Raw genomic sequence first — 18560 nt, forward strand, 5'->3', positions numbered from 1 at the left:
GCTACCTTGAGGCACTCCACTATCTATATCTAATCTAATCAAACTGTAAAATAAATGTACATGTCCAATGATTATACACAAAAATACCCCTTCTGTAGATTAAAATTAGTAGTTGAAACGTCTGAACACTTAGCTTGGTTGAAGTACTCAAAATTGTAAAGACAACTAATAAGAAAATGTTAGTTAGAAAAGAAGCCCAATAATGTCCCTTATCTCTTTGAAAAAAATCTTCTATTTTATGAAAGCAAAGTTGTTATTGTGCCTGATCAGCGCAGGACTCGAGGATGGCCGCCATGAGGCGCAGCTTGTGACCCTTCTTCATGTTGTTTATATCCAGGACAGACCTTGGTATACAAAAATAATATAAAGGTTTTACAGAATATTTAAATTAGGGCTGGCAATCCAAACCTGAAATCTGAAATCCACAATCCGCCCAATTTTTGGACCCAGAATTTGAACCCGCAATTAAAACTGCGGATTCGGATTTTTTTTATTTAAAATGTGGTAGATAAAAGCCAAAAAAGAATCTTAATGTTTCTTATACAAGTAAAATTGTGGGTAGCATACAAAGTTTTTCAGGCTTATTTTAGGTTAGGTTAGGTTAATTAAGGACAAGAAAATGGCCGCTGTAGGGGCTAGATTTTAAAAAGACATTTAAAATATTGATAGAATCCACAATCTTAAAATCAGCCAAAAAAAGAATACCTAAGAAATCCGTGGATCAATCCGCTTTTTTTTGGCGGATTTTTTTGTAAGAATCCTGATACGACCCAAAAATTAGGCTAATTTAAATACAAGAAGCCGATACCTATACATTTTATGGGACATCGCATTAGAAGAAATTTTAAATTCAATTAGTAAAGGGATAGATCCAACGAAATACTTGAACTTAAATTTAGTTAACTGCATATTTTTTCAGTTCAATAGTCTAAACAACATCTAAAGGATAAATACTTGAAAGCATTTTAAATTTTCTACCAGATATTTAAAAAATATCAAGACTTGAAAATAATATTTTTTGGATAACATAAATGGCTGTTTAACAAGTTTGACTGTAAGCATAAGTTACAAAAATGCCATCAAACACCTATATAAGGGGGGGGGGGGGGTTAATGCAACCATCTCGTAATCAATGATTAAATGGCACTTAGAATTCGAATTTCGATCAGAAATTTTGCATGAATAATCCTTGGTAGGTCTATTATCCCTAAATCGAACAAAAAGTTGGAAAAGTAACGGCTAACGGCTCAGCTGTTTTGCCATTTTATTACTATCTTAAGAGCAACAAAGTCACGAAACCTATCTTCACATAATACTTTTTCTCGTATTCATTCGAATCCGGTGGATAGGAACCGGTTCTCATCCATACGAAAAAACTATGTCTAGCATCGTATTATATCCAGCTTTCTACGAATATAGAAATGTACAATCATAAGATTTAAACTAGTTTTTTTAGCCGGTGACTTCGTCACCTCGGGGCTAAAAAAAACTAGTTTTAATCTCATAATTGTACATTCTATATCCGCGGAAAGCCGTTTATAATACGACGCGAGAAATAACTATTCTCACTTAAAAACCTTATCAAACGGTTCTAGACGGTAGCTGTTGGTACTAGAAATTTTAAAATTGGTTATTGCTATCATTTACATGAATTAAACCAAAAATATGTTTTAAAAAGTTGATTCCTACGTAATTAATGATGAATTTGCCCTGAAAATAGGCAAAAAAACGGCTAAACGGCTGAGCCGCCAGCCGTTGCTTTTCCAACTTTTTGTTCGATTTAGGGAAAATAGACCTACCAAGGATTACCCATGAAAATTTTAGATAGAAATTCGAATTCTAAGTGCCATTTAATCACTGATTACGAGATGGTTGCATTAAACCCCCCCCCCCTTTTTTCAATACAATAAATAACAAACAATTAGACATCATTAAATTAAAATTATTCGCCATGATTTTTTAGTGAAAATATGCCAGACAATGACATATACATTGCATATATCACAAGAATGTGACTTTCAAGTCTTGATATTTTTTTTAACTACATGGTAAAAAATTAAAGTTCTTTCAAATATATGTCCTATAAATGTAGTTTAAACCATTGAACAGGAAAAAATATAGAGTTCACTAAATTCTAGTTTAAATCAGGGTTGGCAAAAATGCAGGTTTTTCTGAAAAATTCCACGGACAATGGAGAAGTCCGGTCTTAACCGGTTGAATCGTGGAAAAACCAGAAAAGGAATATGTACACAGTATAAAAACATTAGAATTTACAAGAAAAAGACTTAAATTTAGAAATCAACATTTTATTTGAAAAAAATGTGTTTTTTGTTGTAAATTTTAATGTTTTTATACTATGTGTACAGGCGTTTTAAGAAAAAATAAAAAGTTTGTTAAGTAAAAACACCTAGTAATTTTGGACTTTTTTTGTAGGCAAAATCAGCATTTTTTAAAAGTGGACTTTAGCTATGGATTTTTGTTGGTGGTTAAAACCGGAAAAAAACCATGTGGTTTTTACTGCCCTGGACTTTTCTTGCCAACCCTGGTTTAAATGAATTTCGTGCAACTAACCCTTTAACCCTACCTGTCCTCCGGATTCTCCAGGTTGACCAGCATAAGAGCTCTCTCCGCACTGGATACCTGTCCAGTGGTCATATGCACACCTATTAAATAAAAAAAACATGGAATCGGATGACGAGGATATTTTTTTAGAATTTAGTCTTGGAGGGGTTTTAGGCTATTTAACTTCAACTTTGATAACAGAGCCATCATGTGCTAGTGGCGCAGCCGCTAGTGTAACGTATAGTAACTGTCTAACCTTTAGAAGATAGGATACACCATTAGGTGTTATTTTGGTTTATCTCTGTACCAAATCTTGCTACTGAAGTGCATGATTACGTGACCAATCATCATACAGACAATCAACCCTTTGATTGCACGACCTTTGTCTGTGCATGGTAATGAGTTACTCCTTTCTTTGGTCGTGACATTATGTCGCGCACCTGACATAGCGGCAGCAGTAACCATCATAATTTTTAACGTCTTTAGTTAAGATGCGGTGTCGGGCCGAAATTCAAACCTATCACCTTCGCGACAACGTGCGGATGCGCTACGTGTTACATTGTCGTGGTCCCCAAAGTATTATGGTACTCAAAGTATTATGTTTCCCAAAGTATTCTAGTACCCAAAGTCAATCTTTAAATTCTTACCATTCTTATCCAAGGACGAGGTAGCCGCCAGCCCTGGAAAGGCTGCTGCCAACGGATTCAAAACCGCTGCAGCTTCAGCCGCCATCATTTTGTTTCTTTGCAGCTGTTGTAAATAAGCCGCCTGGTTAGAACTCATGCCGTAGGCACCTGGACAAAAAGGGGGGGTCATTTTTAGCGCGTATTTTCCGTAAAGTTGGGTGAACAGATGTATAGTATAGATGTATATACAGACAACTACCACCCTTTCTTTTTCAAAGACCTCTTTCGTCTGCTTCTAAATTATTTTCTGCTACTTGGCTGTGTCAATATAAGCGACATCATTGGTTGATTTTCAATGACCCAATAGAATGGTTGCACAAGGCGGTTGCGATGGGGAGATACAGTTATTAAACCCTTTCTACCTCTAGTGCTTTACTCTAATGTTGTGTGTAACCTTTTTTTAGTCAAATGCTCTTATTAAGTCAAACTGTTGTTAATTATGACAAAGTATAATGATATAGTAACAGGATGTCTATGATTTTGTCCGTCAGTTTGAATCAAAGGTAATATTGCTAACCGCTGAACCTATATGGTTTTCCTTTACAATATTAGCTTTTCATAGGTCCTGGGAAGGTTTATAACTATTTTGGGAAAATCGCCCCTTAAAACAGACACCTCGTAGTTTTTTTCTTTAAAAAAGGCAATAGTAGCCTCTAGGTGCGTAGCCATAAGTCTTTATATAAAAGTAACAGGATGTCTGTTAGTTTGTCTGTCTGTTTGTACCGAAGGATCTCGATTAGAGATGGCAATCCGTATCCGGAATCCGCCCAATTTTTGGCCAATCCGGAATCCGTTTTTTAATAGCGGATTCCGGATTCTTAATTGGTAGGCTAAAATTAGCGTCTTGAGTTTTTTCTTTAAGCTCCTCCTCTTTGACGGCAAAGATTTTCATCATTATATATAATATCTTTTAAAATCTGGTTCGATTCTCGGAAGTGAATTATAGAGAACATCAAGAACATTGATTTTTAGGACATATGTAGCAATTAATTTTTATAATTTTAAAAAAAATCGTTTTAAATATTGCTAGAATCCGGAATCCGCAAAAATTAAGAATCCGGAATCCGCCACTTTTTTTGACGGATTCTTCAAGAATCCGGAATCCGAATCCGGCCCAAAAATTCGACGGATTGCCATCACTAATCTCGATAACAGTCATTCAGACAGACAGTTAAAAATTTTTATATAAAGATAGGAAGAGGTTGAGTTCTGTCATAGAGAGAGAGAGAGAGAGAGAGAGAGGGGACATTACACTAGTTCCCAAAGTTTTTAATAAAGTTTTGATATATCAACTTTGGGGACTTGATTCATTAAGTTGAGTGTCTAAACATTTCAACCATTCGGTATATACATCAATTTATCGGCCATTGTCTTATCACTTCAGATACCTTAAAATTCTATACCTTGTGCGTAGTAGCCCATATTGAGCTGTTGTTGAGCTGCCATACTCTGAGCGGCTGCTACGGATCCCGGCAGCTGCGGCAGCTTTTCATAGCCGCCAATATCTTCATCTTCTTCTGAATTATAACATATAATCATATTATCAGTCTGTCAGTCTGTCTGTCTGTCCATCTGTCCATCTGTCACTCCTCTGTACCTGAATATTCTAAGTCTAGAAGTTCTTCATCCTTCAGTACCTCATCCTATCCCTCGGTGTGTCATTATGTCTGTCTGTCTGTCTGTAAGTCAGTCTGTCAGTCTGTCTCTGTCAGTCTGTCTGTCTGTAAATCTCTCCCTCCTCTTTACCAGAATATTATAAGTCCACAAGTTCTTCGTACACCAGTACCTCTGTCTGTCTGTCTGTTATTATATCTGTCCGTCAGTCTGTCTGTCCACCTGTCCCTCCTCTGTACCTGAATATTCATCCTCCAGAAGTTCCTCATCCTCCAGAACCTCATCCTCAGAATTCTCGCTACCAGAATCAACATCCAGTGTTTCCACCTCTATTTCTTCCCGTTGCTCTTTCCCCTCCTTTTTTTTTTTCAATAATGGATATATTATGTGTGGATATTGTAAGAGATTTTTTCCGCATCGCTTCGAAACCGATTATTATCCGGTGGATTGGATCCGGTATCCAGCTAAAAAACTGGTTATGATTCTATAATTGTACATTTTAATATTCGTAGAAGACTATTTATAATAGGTACTATTCGCTAGATGGATCGATTTTGGAATTTCACATTAGTAGACATTTGCAAGGGTTACTGGGCCAATATAAAAACCTGTGAAACTTTAAAAGAGGTTTTTTAATCCAAAAAACAACGGGCGCAGGGGGGGGGGTATAAAATGTGCCCGCCTCCTTATAAAACCAAAGATTTAAATTCCTAAAAACACAGGCATGTTGCATATCAAATTGACCGCATTGAAATGCTGATTACAACTGAAAAGCGTTTTCAAAAATATTGATTCAGTCTGAAATGATTTTCAAATAACCTACCAAAATGAACAATTTTGACTAAATCAGCTGTTTTTAGGTACTTAATGAGATCTTATTCGAACTAGGAGCAATATTTTTCAAAACGGTTTTCAGATTCGTAATCAGCATTTCAATGCGGTCATTTTGATATGCAACATGCCTGTATTTGAAGGAATTTAAATTTTTGGTTTTATAAGGGGGCGGTCACATTTTATGGACCTACTCTATTATTCGCATACCCTGATAAAATCCTTCCCGTTATGACTTCACCAAACATTGGGCCGGATAACAGGATATGGACCGAAGGATCTTGCTAACCGCTGAACCGATATAATTATCCTTCACAGGGTAGCTTCTCATAGGTCCTGGGATGATTTATAACTATTTTGTGGGAGGGTAACACCACCCTCCCAAGTGAAATCACAAAAAAAGAAAGCTAACATTTAAAGTGCCACTAGAGGCCTCTAGGGGGCGTAGCCGCTATTGTCACCATATTGTATGTATATCCATTCCTTTTGGCCTTCAGCTTCACCATGCATAATCATTTCTTTCAACGCAGACAAGTCTTCTAAATATAGAGAATAAACATAATATCCGCTGGATTAGAACCGGTTCTCAGCAAGACTATCCGCATAATATCCGCGGAAAGCTGTCTATAATACGATGCGATAAACTAACTTTTAAAAAACGGGGATCTTATGGCATACGACAATGCAATGAAAGATTTTCATTTTTCTACCAGTTAGTTTATAAAATATCAAGACTTGAAAATCATATTTTTTGGATATATCCTTATACTAAAGTAACAGGATGTCTGTGTGTGTGTCTGTGTGTGTATCTGTGTGTGTGTCTGTACCAAAGGATCTCGCTAACCGCTGAAACGATCGGGTTCTCCTTAACAGGGTAGCTTCTCATAAGTCCCGGGAAGGTTTTTGTAAACTTTCAGTAACTGCTCAACAAATTGGGCTCTACCCTTCTGGGAATATACCTACTGGTCCTCTGGTGGTTTTAAGCTATTTTCTTGGGGGGGTGGGACACCCCATCCCCTCCAAAAATAAAAAAATCCCAACTTCCAAAATTTTTATTTTTTTTTACTTTTGTAAACAAAAACCAGTAATTGGGGTGGGGGAACCCCACTGCACCATGGGGCGAAGCCCCCATAAACACCCCCCCCTCCAAAAAAAAAAATTTTTTTAAATATTTTTTTTTACCTGGGTTTAATTTGTATGAATTGAAATTTTTGTGCATAAAGCGCACAACCTGGGTTTAATTTTACCACAGAGTAATTTAACAAAGAATAATTTTTTGAATATTTCTATATAGGAGGGTTGACTTCCCATTACTTCATAGGGCGAAGCCCCTAGAGGCTAGGGGCGAAGCCGCTAGTGAAACATAAATGGCTTGATATTCCTGTAAATTATGCTTGCACTCAATCTTGCTATCATGCTAATCATGCAACTATCCCTTTGTTGCAAAATTGATTAAATACAGGATACTGGTTAAGATTATAACATTGTAATAGGAATCAATATTCCAAAAATAAGTATGTTTGAAATGGACGTACGGTCTTTCTTGTAACGATAATAGAGTTGCTACACTTATTAAAGCGAACCTTATTGTTATAGGAACATCATACAAAGTTTTAAATCGACAGGACAAACTTAAATTAACGAAAATAAACGTTCCGGACGAACGAACGAATCGATCCGACACTAATTATAGAAAAGCTCGGCTTTCTGTTTACCTTCATACATTTCTTGAAGTTGTTTGAGCAGCAGTTGGGCAGACTTGGATTTAGCCTGTGCGGGGCTGCCGAGCCCTGCGGGTGACTCAGCACTCAGTTTACCTATCATTGTCCTAGACTTCCCGCTCTCCAGTATTTCATTTTTTACTTCGGTGTTCTCAACCTTAATAAAAATTGGTTCAACGGTTTCGAAGCCATAATGGAAAAAGGGAAAGGTAAAATCCGTAAAGGTTGTTTGTTTTAAGTTAAAAACAGTAGAACGATAAAAATTTATGTTAACTTTTTAAACATTTTTTGTCTTAGTTCTTTTTAATAAGAAATACACATATTTACCTAGTGAATATTATCGTTCTACTACTATTTTCAAGCCTTAAAACACACAACTTTACGGATTTTACCAGAAACCTACCCCAGAAAATATCCTTATATAAAAGTAACAGGATCTGTGTCTATCTGTGTGTACCGAACAATCTCGCTAACCGCTGAACCTATATGGTTCTCCTTTACAGTGTAGCTTTTTTATAGGGCCAGGGAAGACTTATAAAGGGATTAGTAGCTATTAGTGCAATAATCCGTAAAATTGTGAGCAAGCTTCCAGAGTCAAATGCGCTTATTAAGTCTAACTGTTATTAATGTTGATCAAACGCATTGTATAATTAAACGCATATTTGAAAACAATTTGAAATAATAGGCGCATTTGACTGGAATCTTACAACTCTTGCTAACGGCTAAACCGATATGGTTCTCCTTTACAGTGTAGCTTTTTTATAGGTCCTGGGAAGATTTATAAAGGGATTAGTAGCTATTAGTGCAAAATTGTGAGAAAGCTTCCAGAGTCAAATGCGCTTATTAAGTCTAACTGTTATTAATGTTGATCAAACGCATTGTATAATTAAACGCATATTTAAAAACTATTTGACCTAAAAGGCGCATTTGACTGGAATCTTACTCACAACTTTACGGAATTTTTACTACCTATTCCCTTTACAAGTCTAAACAGGACCTATACAAAACTAAGCTGCACACTAAAAGAGAACCATATCGGTTCAGCGGTTAGCAAGATTGTTCAGTACATACAGACTGACACAGATCCTGTTACTGTTATATTAGGATATTTTCTAAAATATTTTTTCCAATATGGCTTCGAAATCGATTAATATCCATTGGATTAGAACAAGTTTATTTTTTTTATATTTATTGCATCGTATTAAAGACAGCTTTCCGCGGATATCCAAATGAAAATTTTTCAAGATTTTAAACTGGTAGATAAGATTAATCTACCTAATCCTTTTATATTTTAATACTTGTGGAAAATTGCCTGTAATACGATGCGATAAAAAACTATTAGTATGACTGATAACTGGTTCTAATCCAGCGGATATTAATCGGTTCCGAAGCCATAATGGAAAAGTTTTATTTTAAAAATATCCTTTTATAAAAGTAACAAATCTGTGTATATCTTTAAGTACCGAACACTATCGCTAACCGTTGAACCGATATGGTTCTTCTTTAGAGTACAGTGAAGCGTTTATAGGTCGCCTTCTTCCACCTCAAGTGCACCTAGAGGCATCTAGGTGCATAACCGCTAGTCAATAAATAAACCCCAAGGATCTAAAGGGATAAGACAATGGTCGATAAATTCATGTACATTCCCAATGATGATAAACAAATTTACAACTTTAGTAGATTAAAATTAGTTTGTGAAACAATTGAACACCAACTTAATAATCCAACCAATCAAAATTCACTAAAGTCCCAAAAGTTGTGAAGGCAACAAATAAGAAAACTTTATTATAAAACTTTGGGAAATAGTGTAATAAACAGCCCATTGTCCCCTCTTTCTCTGATAAAACTTTGGGGACCGTTTATCTAGATAATCTGGAAGAGATACCCTGGCGCTAGCTGTGGATTGGAACTTTGGGAACCTATTTAAACTTTGGGGACTTACCTCCAGCTCTTTTGATATATCGGCCCAAACTTTGACGAGAGTGGCGTGGAAATCAACTTCGGCATCTTCACATTCATTCACATTATTAGTATCCACGTTATCAATATCATTCACGGATTTTTCACCATTGTCATTGGAGGATTTTTCATTAATGTCATTGGCGGATTTTTCGTCCATTTCTTTTGATGATTTTTCACAATTTGTTGAAGAAATCTCTGCCGCACACTCTTCTGCAGTTGTTTTGTCCTCGTTGTTGATTTGGATTTCATTTGAAGATTCCTTGGATGATTCGCCGTTTGTTAACACGGTACTGTGGTTTACAAATGATTTTTTTAATTAAAGGGCCCCCAGATGCCTCTAGGGGCGTATATAATATGATAAGAACGTATTTCTCCCTATAAACTAGTGGTAGTACATAACATCTAAGCAGTTTTTATCTTCGTTTAAATTTTTACACACATACATATACATACACACACACACACACACACACACACACACACACGCACACACACACAAAATATAAATAAATACAAAAAAACATTTCCATTCCTTTCAAGATTGTTTTCATCGTTCAACAACTGAAAGCAAAAAAAGTTGATTAATTCAAGTTTCAAGGGCGGGTGTGTATTTTCCAGTATGGCTTCGAAACCGAGCAATATCGGCCATATTGAAAAATCATGTTTAGCATCGTATTACAGACAATTTTCCACGAATATCAAAATAATATTGTTACAAAATACCAGTTTTGTTGGCCCTGACCTTCGACCCCTCATGGCTTACAAAAAGGGGGAGGTAGGTTGTGCTAAATTTCCGTAAAGGTGTGAGTTTTCAGACTTAAAAACAGTAGGTAGTAGAACAATAATATTCACTAAATATTTTTCAATAAGGAATACACATATTTAGTGAATATTATCGTTCTACTACTGTTTTTAAGCCTTAAAACTCATACCTTTACGGAATTTTAGCACAACCTACCTCCCTCTTTGTTTCAGTCTTTCATTTAAATATCTGCGGAAAGCTGTCTATAATACAAAAAACTTTGGGCACAAAATTACCCATTCAGTAAATTAAAATTAGTGGTTAAAACGTTTGAACACACAACCTAACAAATCAACCAATCAACATTAAATAAAGTCCCCATAGTAGTTGAGCTATCGAATAAGAAAACATTATAATAAAACTTTGGGGACTAGTGTTACAAACTGCCCATAGTCTCCTCCCTCCCTAATTACTAACAGATAGATAGACAGACAGACATACATAGGCAAACAGATAGACAAAAAGATAGACATTGATATAGATAGATAAAACAGTTACATAGACAGCAAATTAAAAGTCCCCATAGTTCTTAAGGCAACGAATAAGAAAAATTATTATAAAACTTTGGGGACTAGATTAATAAACAGCCCATTGTCCCCTCCCTCCCTAATTACTAACAGATAGACAGATAGACATATATAGGCATCTGATAGAAAAAAGATATATTGATATAGATAGATAAAACAGTTACATAGACAGCAAATTAAGAGTCCCCATAGTTGTTAAGCCAACGAATAAGAAAACATTATAATAAAACTTTGGGGACTAGTGTAATAAACAGCCCATTGTCCCCTACCTCCCTAATTACTAACAGATAGACATATAATATAGGCATCAGATAGACAAAAACATAGTTGTTAATAAAGTCCCCATAGTTGTTAAGGCAACGAATAAGAAAACATTATAATAAAACTTTGGGGACTAGTGTAATAAACAGCCCATTGTCCCCTCCCTCCCTAATTACTAACAGATAGACAGACAGACATATACAGGGCGACCACTCCAAAACAAAAAAAATATAGTATTTTTATAGTATATTTTTAAAATCCATATAGTATATATAGTATATTTTTTTTCACTTATATAGTACGATATAGTATCGGACTTTAAATTATTTAGTAATACATAATATATACATCATCAAAATAACTTAATGCAAAGCTGTTAGCAAAGCTGTTATCAAAGCAATTTCACATATAAGGGGGGGGGGTGGAGTTTTGCCACTTTCGCTTACTCTGTGATTTATTAGGCTAGGTATTAATGAGAGACTTTAAGTTATTTGGGATAAAAGTTACTTTTAGGTAGTATTTCACGTATATTTAATCATTTTTTGAATAGGTCACCAGGTTTAGGTGCTGCAGGCTAGCTGGAAGGTGGTTTCTGGACAAGTAAAAAAAATTAAATTTCCGTTTAAAGAGTTAGAGATCAACTTATTAAACAAAATATGCATCTTTTTAGTTGTTATTAACATATCTGAAGAAAAAATTTAAATAGGCCTCCAGGTCCACTCTGGACAAGTTATAAATAATTTTTTTTATTTGAAGAATTAGAGGTCAACTTCAACAGAATATGCATCTTTTTGGATGTTATTAACATAACTGAAGAAAAAATAAAAACAACCTCCAAGTTCTGGTCCTGCAGGCCTCCAGGTCCACTCTGGACAGGTAAAATCCAAATTTCTTGATTGAAGAGTTATAGGTCAACTTAAAAAATAGAGTATGGATCTTTTTGGATGTTTTTTTTTACATATTTGAAGAAAAAATTACATTTAGCTTCCAGGTTCAGGTGCTGCAGACCCTCAGATAGACTATGGACAGATAACAATCAAACTTTATATTAGAACAGTTAATGGTATATTTATTCAACAAAATGAGCTTATATTTGGAGGTTATCTATATATTTGAAGGAAAAAATAAATTGGCCTCAAGGTTTAGGTGCTGCAGGCCTTCAGGTGGAATCTGGACAGGTAATAATATCAAAATTTTAAATTCAAGGAGTTAGAGGTTAGTTTTTTAAACAACATAAGCATCTTTTTAAATGCTATTTATGTGTTGAGAGAAAAAATGACAATCGACCTCCAGTTTAAGATACTGCAGGCCTCCTGGTGGACTTTGGACAGGTAAAAACCAAAATTCCTTATTTATACAGTTAGAGGTTGGTTTAGAAAACACCATAAGCATCTTTTTAGAGTTTATTTACATATCTGAAGAAAAAATACAATTGCCCTCCAGGTTAAGGTGCTGCAGCGAAGACCTAGAGGCCTACAGGACTCTTCAAATAAGAAATTTGAAACTTTTACCTGTCCTTAGTGAACTTGAACTTGGAGCCTGATATGTTAATATTATCCAAAAATGCATAGGTATTCTGTTATATAAATTGAACTCTAACTCTTCATATAAGAAATTTGATTGTTTACCAGTCCAGAGTGGACCTGGAGTCCTGCAGGACCTGAACTTGGAGGCCAATGTATATATTTTCTTCAGATATGTTAATAAGATCCAAAAAGATACATATGATATTCTGTTTTATAAGTTGACCTCTAACTCATAGAATAAGAAATTTTATTTTTTACCTGTCCCGAGTGGACCTAGAGGCTTGCAGGACTTAACCCTGGAGGCCAAATTTCAATTTTTTCTTCAGATTTGTTAATAACATCCAAAAAGATGCATATTCTGTTTCATAAGTTAATCTCTAAATCTTCAAACAAGAAATTTGAATTTTTACCTGTCCAAAGTGAACCTGGAGGCCTGCAGGACCTGAACTTGGAGGTCGATTATATTGTTTTCTTCAAAATTTTTAGTAACATTCAAATATACATACTCTGTTTTATAAGTTGACCTGTAACTCCTAAAATAAGAAAGGGATAGTTCTACGAAGTGTATTTAAAGAGTTAAGGTACTTAGAGTAGTGAACTTTTATATGTCTTAGTAGAATATATTAGGCATTGGATAGATATGATTATATGTTAAAGAATTTTTAACATTGACCAGACCAAACTTTTTTTATTTAACAATATCTAAAAAAGTTAAAGTGATTTGCCACATAAATTACATGAGAATGGTCTATTTTTTTCCAAATATGTATAGCCAAAACACCAATATGAGAGAATCTTTTTCCACATATTTCACAAGAGTTATAAAAAAATTGAACAGGGGTTCCCCTTGGGACAAGTTACTTAAAAAACATAAAAAATAACGTCTGGTTCATTATAGGACAGGTTTTCTATAGATTCTTTTTAAAAAAATAAAGAAAACCGTCCGGTTTACTTACAATATACACATTATCTCATGCGGAAATACCAACTAACCATACTACATATAATATATATATATTATGAAATGGTATATATATATAAAAAGACCATTCTCATGTAATTTATGTTGCAAATCACTAACTTTTTTAGATTTTGTCAAATAAAAAAAGTTCGGTCAGGTCAATATTAAAATCACAATCATATCTATCCAATGCCTAATATATTCTACTAAGACATATAAAAAGATCACTACTCTAAGTACTATACAAAATATTTTATTGGTCATTCTTTGTTGTTATGTATATTTTGTTGTATACAAAGTTTGAAGTTCTATTAACTAGTAAATGCTATCTAAAGTTGTATTTATGACAATAAAGTTTTTGCCATATATAACATGTAACAAGGTTGAAAATAAAAATGAAAAACTCATTTTTAAAGGAAAATCCCTGGTCAAATCTTTTAATTTTAATCAATAACTTTATATTATGCACTAATACGTTATTTAAAATAGAAAAAACTTACAGTTCACTATTTTTTTTAAATGCACTTCGTGAAACTATCCCTTTGATTTTTTTACCTGTCTATAGTTGACCTGAAGTTCTGTAGGACCAGAACTTGGAGGCCAATTTTAATTTTTCTTCAGATTTGATAATAGAATCCAAAAAGATACACATTCTGTTTAATATGTTGATCTCTAAATCTTGAAACAAAAATTTTAATTTTTTTACCTGTCCAGAAACCACCTTCCAGCCTGCAGCAACTGAACCTGGAGACCAATCCAAAAGTAAACTTTTATCCCAAATAACCTAGTCTCACATTAATACCTAGCCTGATAATCACAAAGTAAGCGAAAGTGGCAAAACTCCCCCCTCCCCCTTAAATCAATTCTATGAAAAATAACTGATATTTAAATTATAATTACAAACAATAATATATTTCAAGGGATTTTCTTCATCTCTTTTTTACTGTGGAGCTTTATGCATTAGAAACACAGTATGTTTAGTAACACAGCAGCTTTTGATAGGTTATCTAAGGTTTGGTTAGGTAAGAAAAAGATTAATGATTACTAAAGGTTAGAGCCCCCCGCAGGGGCTAGAAATCGGAAAAAACCTACTGTGAAAATAAGACAAAACGCTTCTTAAGAGGTTTTGTCACAAAACTGACAATATTCGTTTTTTGTTATGAAAATGTGATATTATATAGTATATATAGTAAATATTTGTCAAATAAAGGTAATATTATATAGTATATATAGTAAATTTTGGTCATATAGTATGATATAGTATCCAAATTCATCCTATATAGTATAAATAGTATATATAGTATGCAGTGGTCGCCCTGCATATAGCAAACAGATAGACAAAAAGATAGACATTGATATAGATAGATAGATAAAACAGTTACATAGACAGCAAATTAAAGTCCCCATAGTTGTTAAGCTATCGAATAAGAAAACATTATTATAAAACTATGGGGACTAGTGTAATAAACAGCCCATTGTCCCCTACCTCCCTAATTACTAACAGATAGACATATAATATAGGCATCAGATAGACAAAAACATAGTTGTTAATAAAGTCCCCATAGTTGTTAAGGCAACGAATAAGAAAACATTATAATAAAACTTTGGGGACTAGTGTAATAAACAGCCCATTGTCCCCTATCTCCCTAATTACTAACAGATAGGCATCAGATAGAAAAAAAGATAGATTGATATAGATAGAACACTGAACAGTTACATAGACAGCAAATTAAAAAGTCCCCATAGTTGTTAAGCCATCGAATAAGAAAACATTATTATAAAACTTTGGGGACTAGTGTAATAAACAGCCCATTGTCCCCTCCCTCCCTGCATACTAACCTTGTTCTCTATGTACTCGAGGGCTTTCTGTGCTGCGCTGCGCTGGCAATGGTAAGGTTTGTTGCCAGTTCCAGAGATCTTAGTGTTGCCCACCATGTAATATCCAGCATACTCAGCTTCTACGGATATCCTGAAAATAATATCCGCTGGATTAGAACCGGTTCTCAGCAATACTATCCGCATAATATCCGCGGAAAGTTGTCTATAATACGATGCTATACGGAAATCCTGTGAAGAAAAAAAGGTTGCGTGATTAAATTTTGAAAATTGCGACTGTTTGGGTAAAAATCATGTTTTATATTCTTACTAGTGGATGCGCCGCGCCCCCAAGTATTTTGAGACACTGCATTTATAGGTTGCAGAATAATAGCACAAAACCATCCCAACACTTAAATCTAAAAGTAAAACAAAAAAGGAGAATTCAATCAGTACAAATCAAAACATAACCAGGTCCAAAATATAAATATTACTAGGAGTGGGCCAAATACCGAATATCCGGGTGATTTCTAATGCCAGATATCTGGTATATGGCCGGATATCTAGTACCCGGTTAAAGCCAGATAGTAGGCAAATTGCCAGATAACTGGATATTAAAGTAGAAAAAAAATTTGGATCATATTCATCGTCGTTTTTTTTCACAGTAGCTATTGATTGTTTTATGTTAGGTTAGGTAAAATATAAAATAGGGTTGGCAATCCAAATCCAACAAACTTTTGGACAATTTTGGAACCAAGAATCCGAATCTGCAATTCAAATTACGGATTCGGATTGTTAATGCCTTTTGTAGCACGTAAAAACAAGAATCCGCAATCCATGGATAATTCCACTTTTAGGAGGGGGGGGGGGGGACTTTTGTAAAAATCCGGATACGGCTCAAAAATTGGGCGGATTGGCAACCCTAATATAAAAAATACATACCCAGGCTCGAAAACAAAACCAGGGGGAGCAGTGAACACAAATTCTTTGAACTCGAGGTTGAGCTGGCTCAGGGCGCTCTTCAGGTTGGCCACTTGAGATGTATTCTCGTACTGAAAATAATAATATCCGCTGGATTACAACCGGTTATCAGCAATACTATCCGCATAATATCCGCGGACAGCTGTCTATAATATGATGCTATAAATTAGTGATGGGAATCCGGATCCGGAATCCGAATCCGGAATCCGCCCAATTTTCGGCCTATTTTGGAATCCGAATCCGGATCCAGAATCCGTTTTTTATAGCGGATTCCGGATTCTAAATTGGTAGGCTAAAATTACCGTCTTGAGTTTTTTCTTACAACTCCCTCTTAATTTTTTTTGTACATAACAAATTTTAATAATTACTACCTAATGTGATGTAAATGTTTAACACTTTAACACTTTAAACAAATCAAGGCTTCAACCAAGTAACATAGTGTTAAATTAATGAAAAAAGCTATCCCTCTGTGACGGACGGCCTTTTAAAATACTGCTAGAATCCGGAATCCGAATCCGGAATCCGCCAAAAATAAGAATCCGGAATCCGCAAGAATCCGTCACTTTTTTTGACGGATTCCTTCAGAATCCGGAATCCGAATCCGGCCCAAAAATTCGACGGATTCCCATCCCTACTATAAATAACTATTATAGGACGGAATTTTGGTGAAAACAAGGATGACAACAACCATAAGTAGCGAAGGTAAACAAATCTTAGAAAGGACAAACGACCATTGTTAATTATAGAGCAGTTTTTTAATTGTCATAACCAAGAATAAATAAGATATGTAAAATTTAAACAAATCACGAAACCTATAATACGTTATAGTAAGGTTTTATGTCTTTTGAAGAATGACCGACAGACAGACAGACAAAACACTATATAGAATAGATCCGCATATATAAGACAGCTTCACAAAAGCATTTCTCGGTTACTATTCAATATAGTCGGCTGAAATTTTTAGTGAAGATTCATTGGGCTATAGAGCATCTAGAATAGTTATTTCTCGTATCGTATTATAAACGGCTTTCCGCGGATATAGAATGTACAATTATAAGATTAAAACAAGTTTTTTAGCTCCGTGGTGCCGAAGGCACCGGCTAAAAAAACTGGTTTTAATCCATAGAATAAGGAGGAATAGAAATGAAAACCCTATATATTTTTGGGAAATTTGAAGGAATCTTTGACTTGCGCAGTAAAGACAATAAGGCTAAAGTAAAAATCACAATGACTAGTTGGACAAAACTAGAATTATTTATTTTGTTTTAAATTCTAATATATACTGTTAAATGTTTGTTTTATTTTCATGCTTTTAAATTTCGTGATGTGTTTATATTTAGAAAATATTGAATCGAGTTTCAATGAGTGGAAGGTAATCAATGACACTTAAAAAATAGTGTCTAACTAAGAGAGTTCCACGTCTGATACACACCATTTGAGGATGAAAGGAGCAGATAATGCTTGGTCGTTTTAGACAAAGATGAAATGTTACATGTAAATGTACATACTATTGTTTTGATTTTGATAAATATGATTGACCACATTTATAATTTTTAAGGGTCAGCTTAATGGGTCAAAACCTCCCCTCCCCCCTACCTCAAGTTCATGTATTTTGGTACATTTTTTAAAAATAATTTTCTTACTTAATTAAATTTTTTAAAGTCTTTGCACATAAAATTCCATTTTAAACCATTGTGACTAGGGAAGGGAAAGATGGATTCTTGGCTACATGGCTGTTAGTAAATTATTGCAAAAGGAATTTATTTTGAATATTTTTTCTGAATTATTACTGAAATCATGTTATTTACTAACAGCCTTATAGACGTTTTGATCTTTCAAAAGTTCCAATTTTACTTCAGGCTAGCCAGGCAGAATCTTCTACCTGGATTCTATTCTATACTTTATCTTCTTTGTTTTAATCTTATGATTGTATATTTCTATATTCGTACAAAACTGGATATAATACGATGCTAGACATAGTTTTTTCGTATGGATGAGAACCGGTTCCTATCCACCGGATTCGAATGAATACGAGAAAATAATTTACTTTGTACGTCAGTCTGTCTGTAATGAGTTTTACTATTACCTACCTTAATTACTAGTACTATCACAATTCCAAATGAATTATTTTGTGTGAATATTCCCATTATGATGTTACCTTTATTCTTTTAAAGCTGGTGTTACTATCACAGCTGGATAAGCTGCCAGAGCTGCGGTTTCGTTTCCGGCTGATTATGGCGGCATCGCTTTCCGTCACTGACATCTAAAATCAAATAAGGGGGTCAATTTTTCCCGCGTATTTTCTATAAAG

The 18560-nt window shown here is 34.6% G+C and overlaps 1 protein-coding gene across 3 annotated transcripts in view; it reads right to left on the bottom strand.

Annotated features, from left to right (window-relative positions):
- LOC145306848 (uncharacterized) overlaps positions 1–18560 on the bottom strand; it is a 78689-nt gene that overhangs the window by 58039 nt on the left and 2090 nt on the right. For all 3 annotated transcript variants that reach the window (XM_080149168.1, XM_080149166.1, XM_080149167.1), the window contains exons 5-16: positions 18408–18512; positions 16211–16320; positions 15293–15422; positions 9909–9937; positions 9357–9666; positions 7409–7571; positions 6175–6232; positions 5102–5217; positions 4652–4765; positions 3210–3356; positions 2585–2663; positions 263–344 (exon numbers count right to left, since the gene is read on the bottom strand). In XM_080149168.1, the coding sequence (XP_080005294.1) occupies positions 263–344; positions 2585–2663; positions 3210–3356; positions 4652–4765; positions 5102–5217; positions 6175–6232; positions 7409–7571; positions 9357–9666; positions 9909–9937; positions 15293–15422; positions 16211–16320; positions 18408–18512 (1443 nt within the window). The remainder of the gene's footprint in view (positions 1–262; positions 345–2584; positions 2664–3209; positions 3357–4651; positions 4766–5101; positions 5218–6174; positions 6233–7408; positions 7572–9356; positions 9667–9908; positions 9938–15292; positions 15423–16210; positions 16321–18407; positions 18513–18560) is intronic.

This window comes from Acartia tonsa, chromosome 15, assembly GCF_053477335.1.
Source record: "Acartia tonsa isolate MP-2025a chromosome 15, ASM5347733v1, whole genome shotgun sequence".
Classification (NCBI taxonomy): domain Eukaryota; kingdom Metazoa; phylum Arthropoda; class Copepoda; order Calanoida; family Acartiidae; genus Acartia; species Acartia tonsa.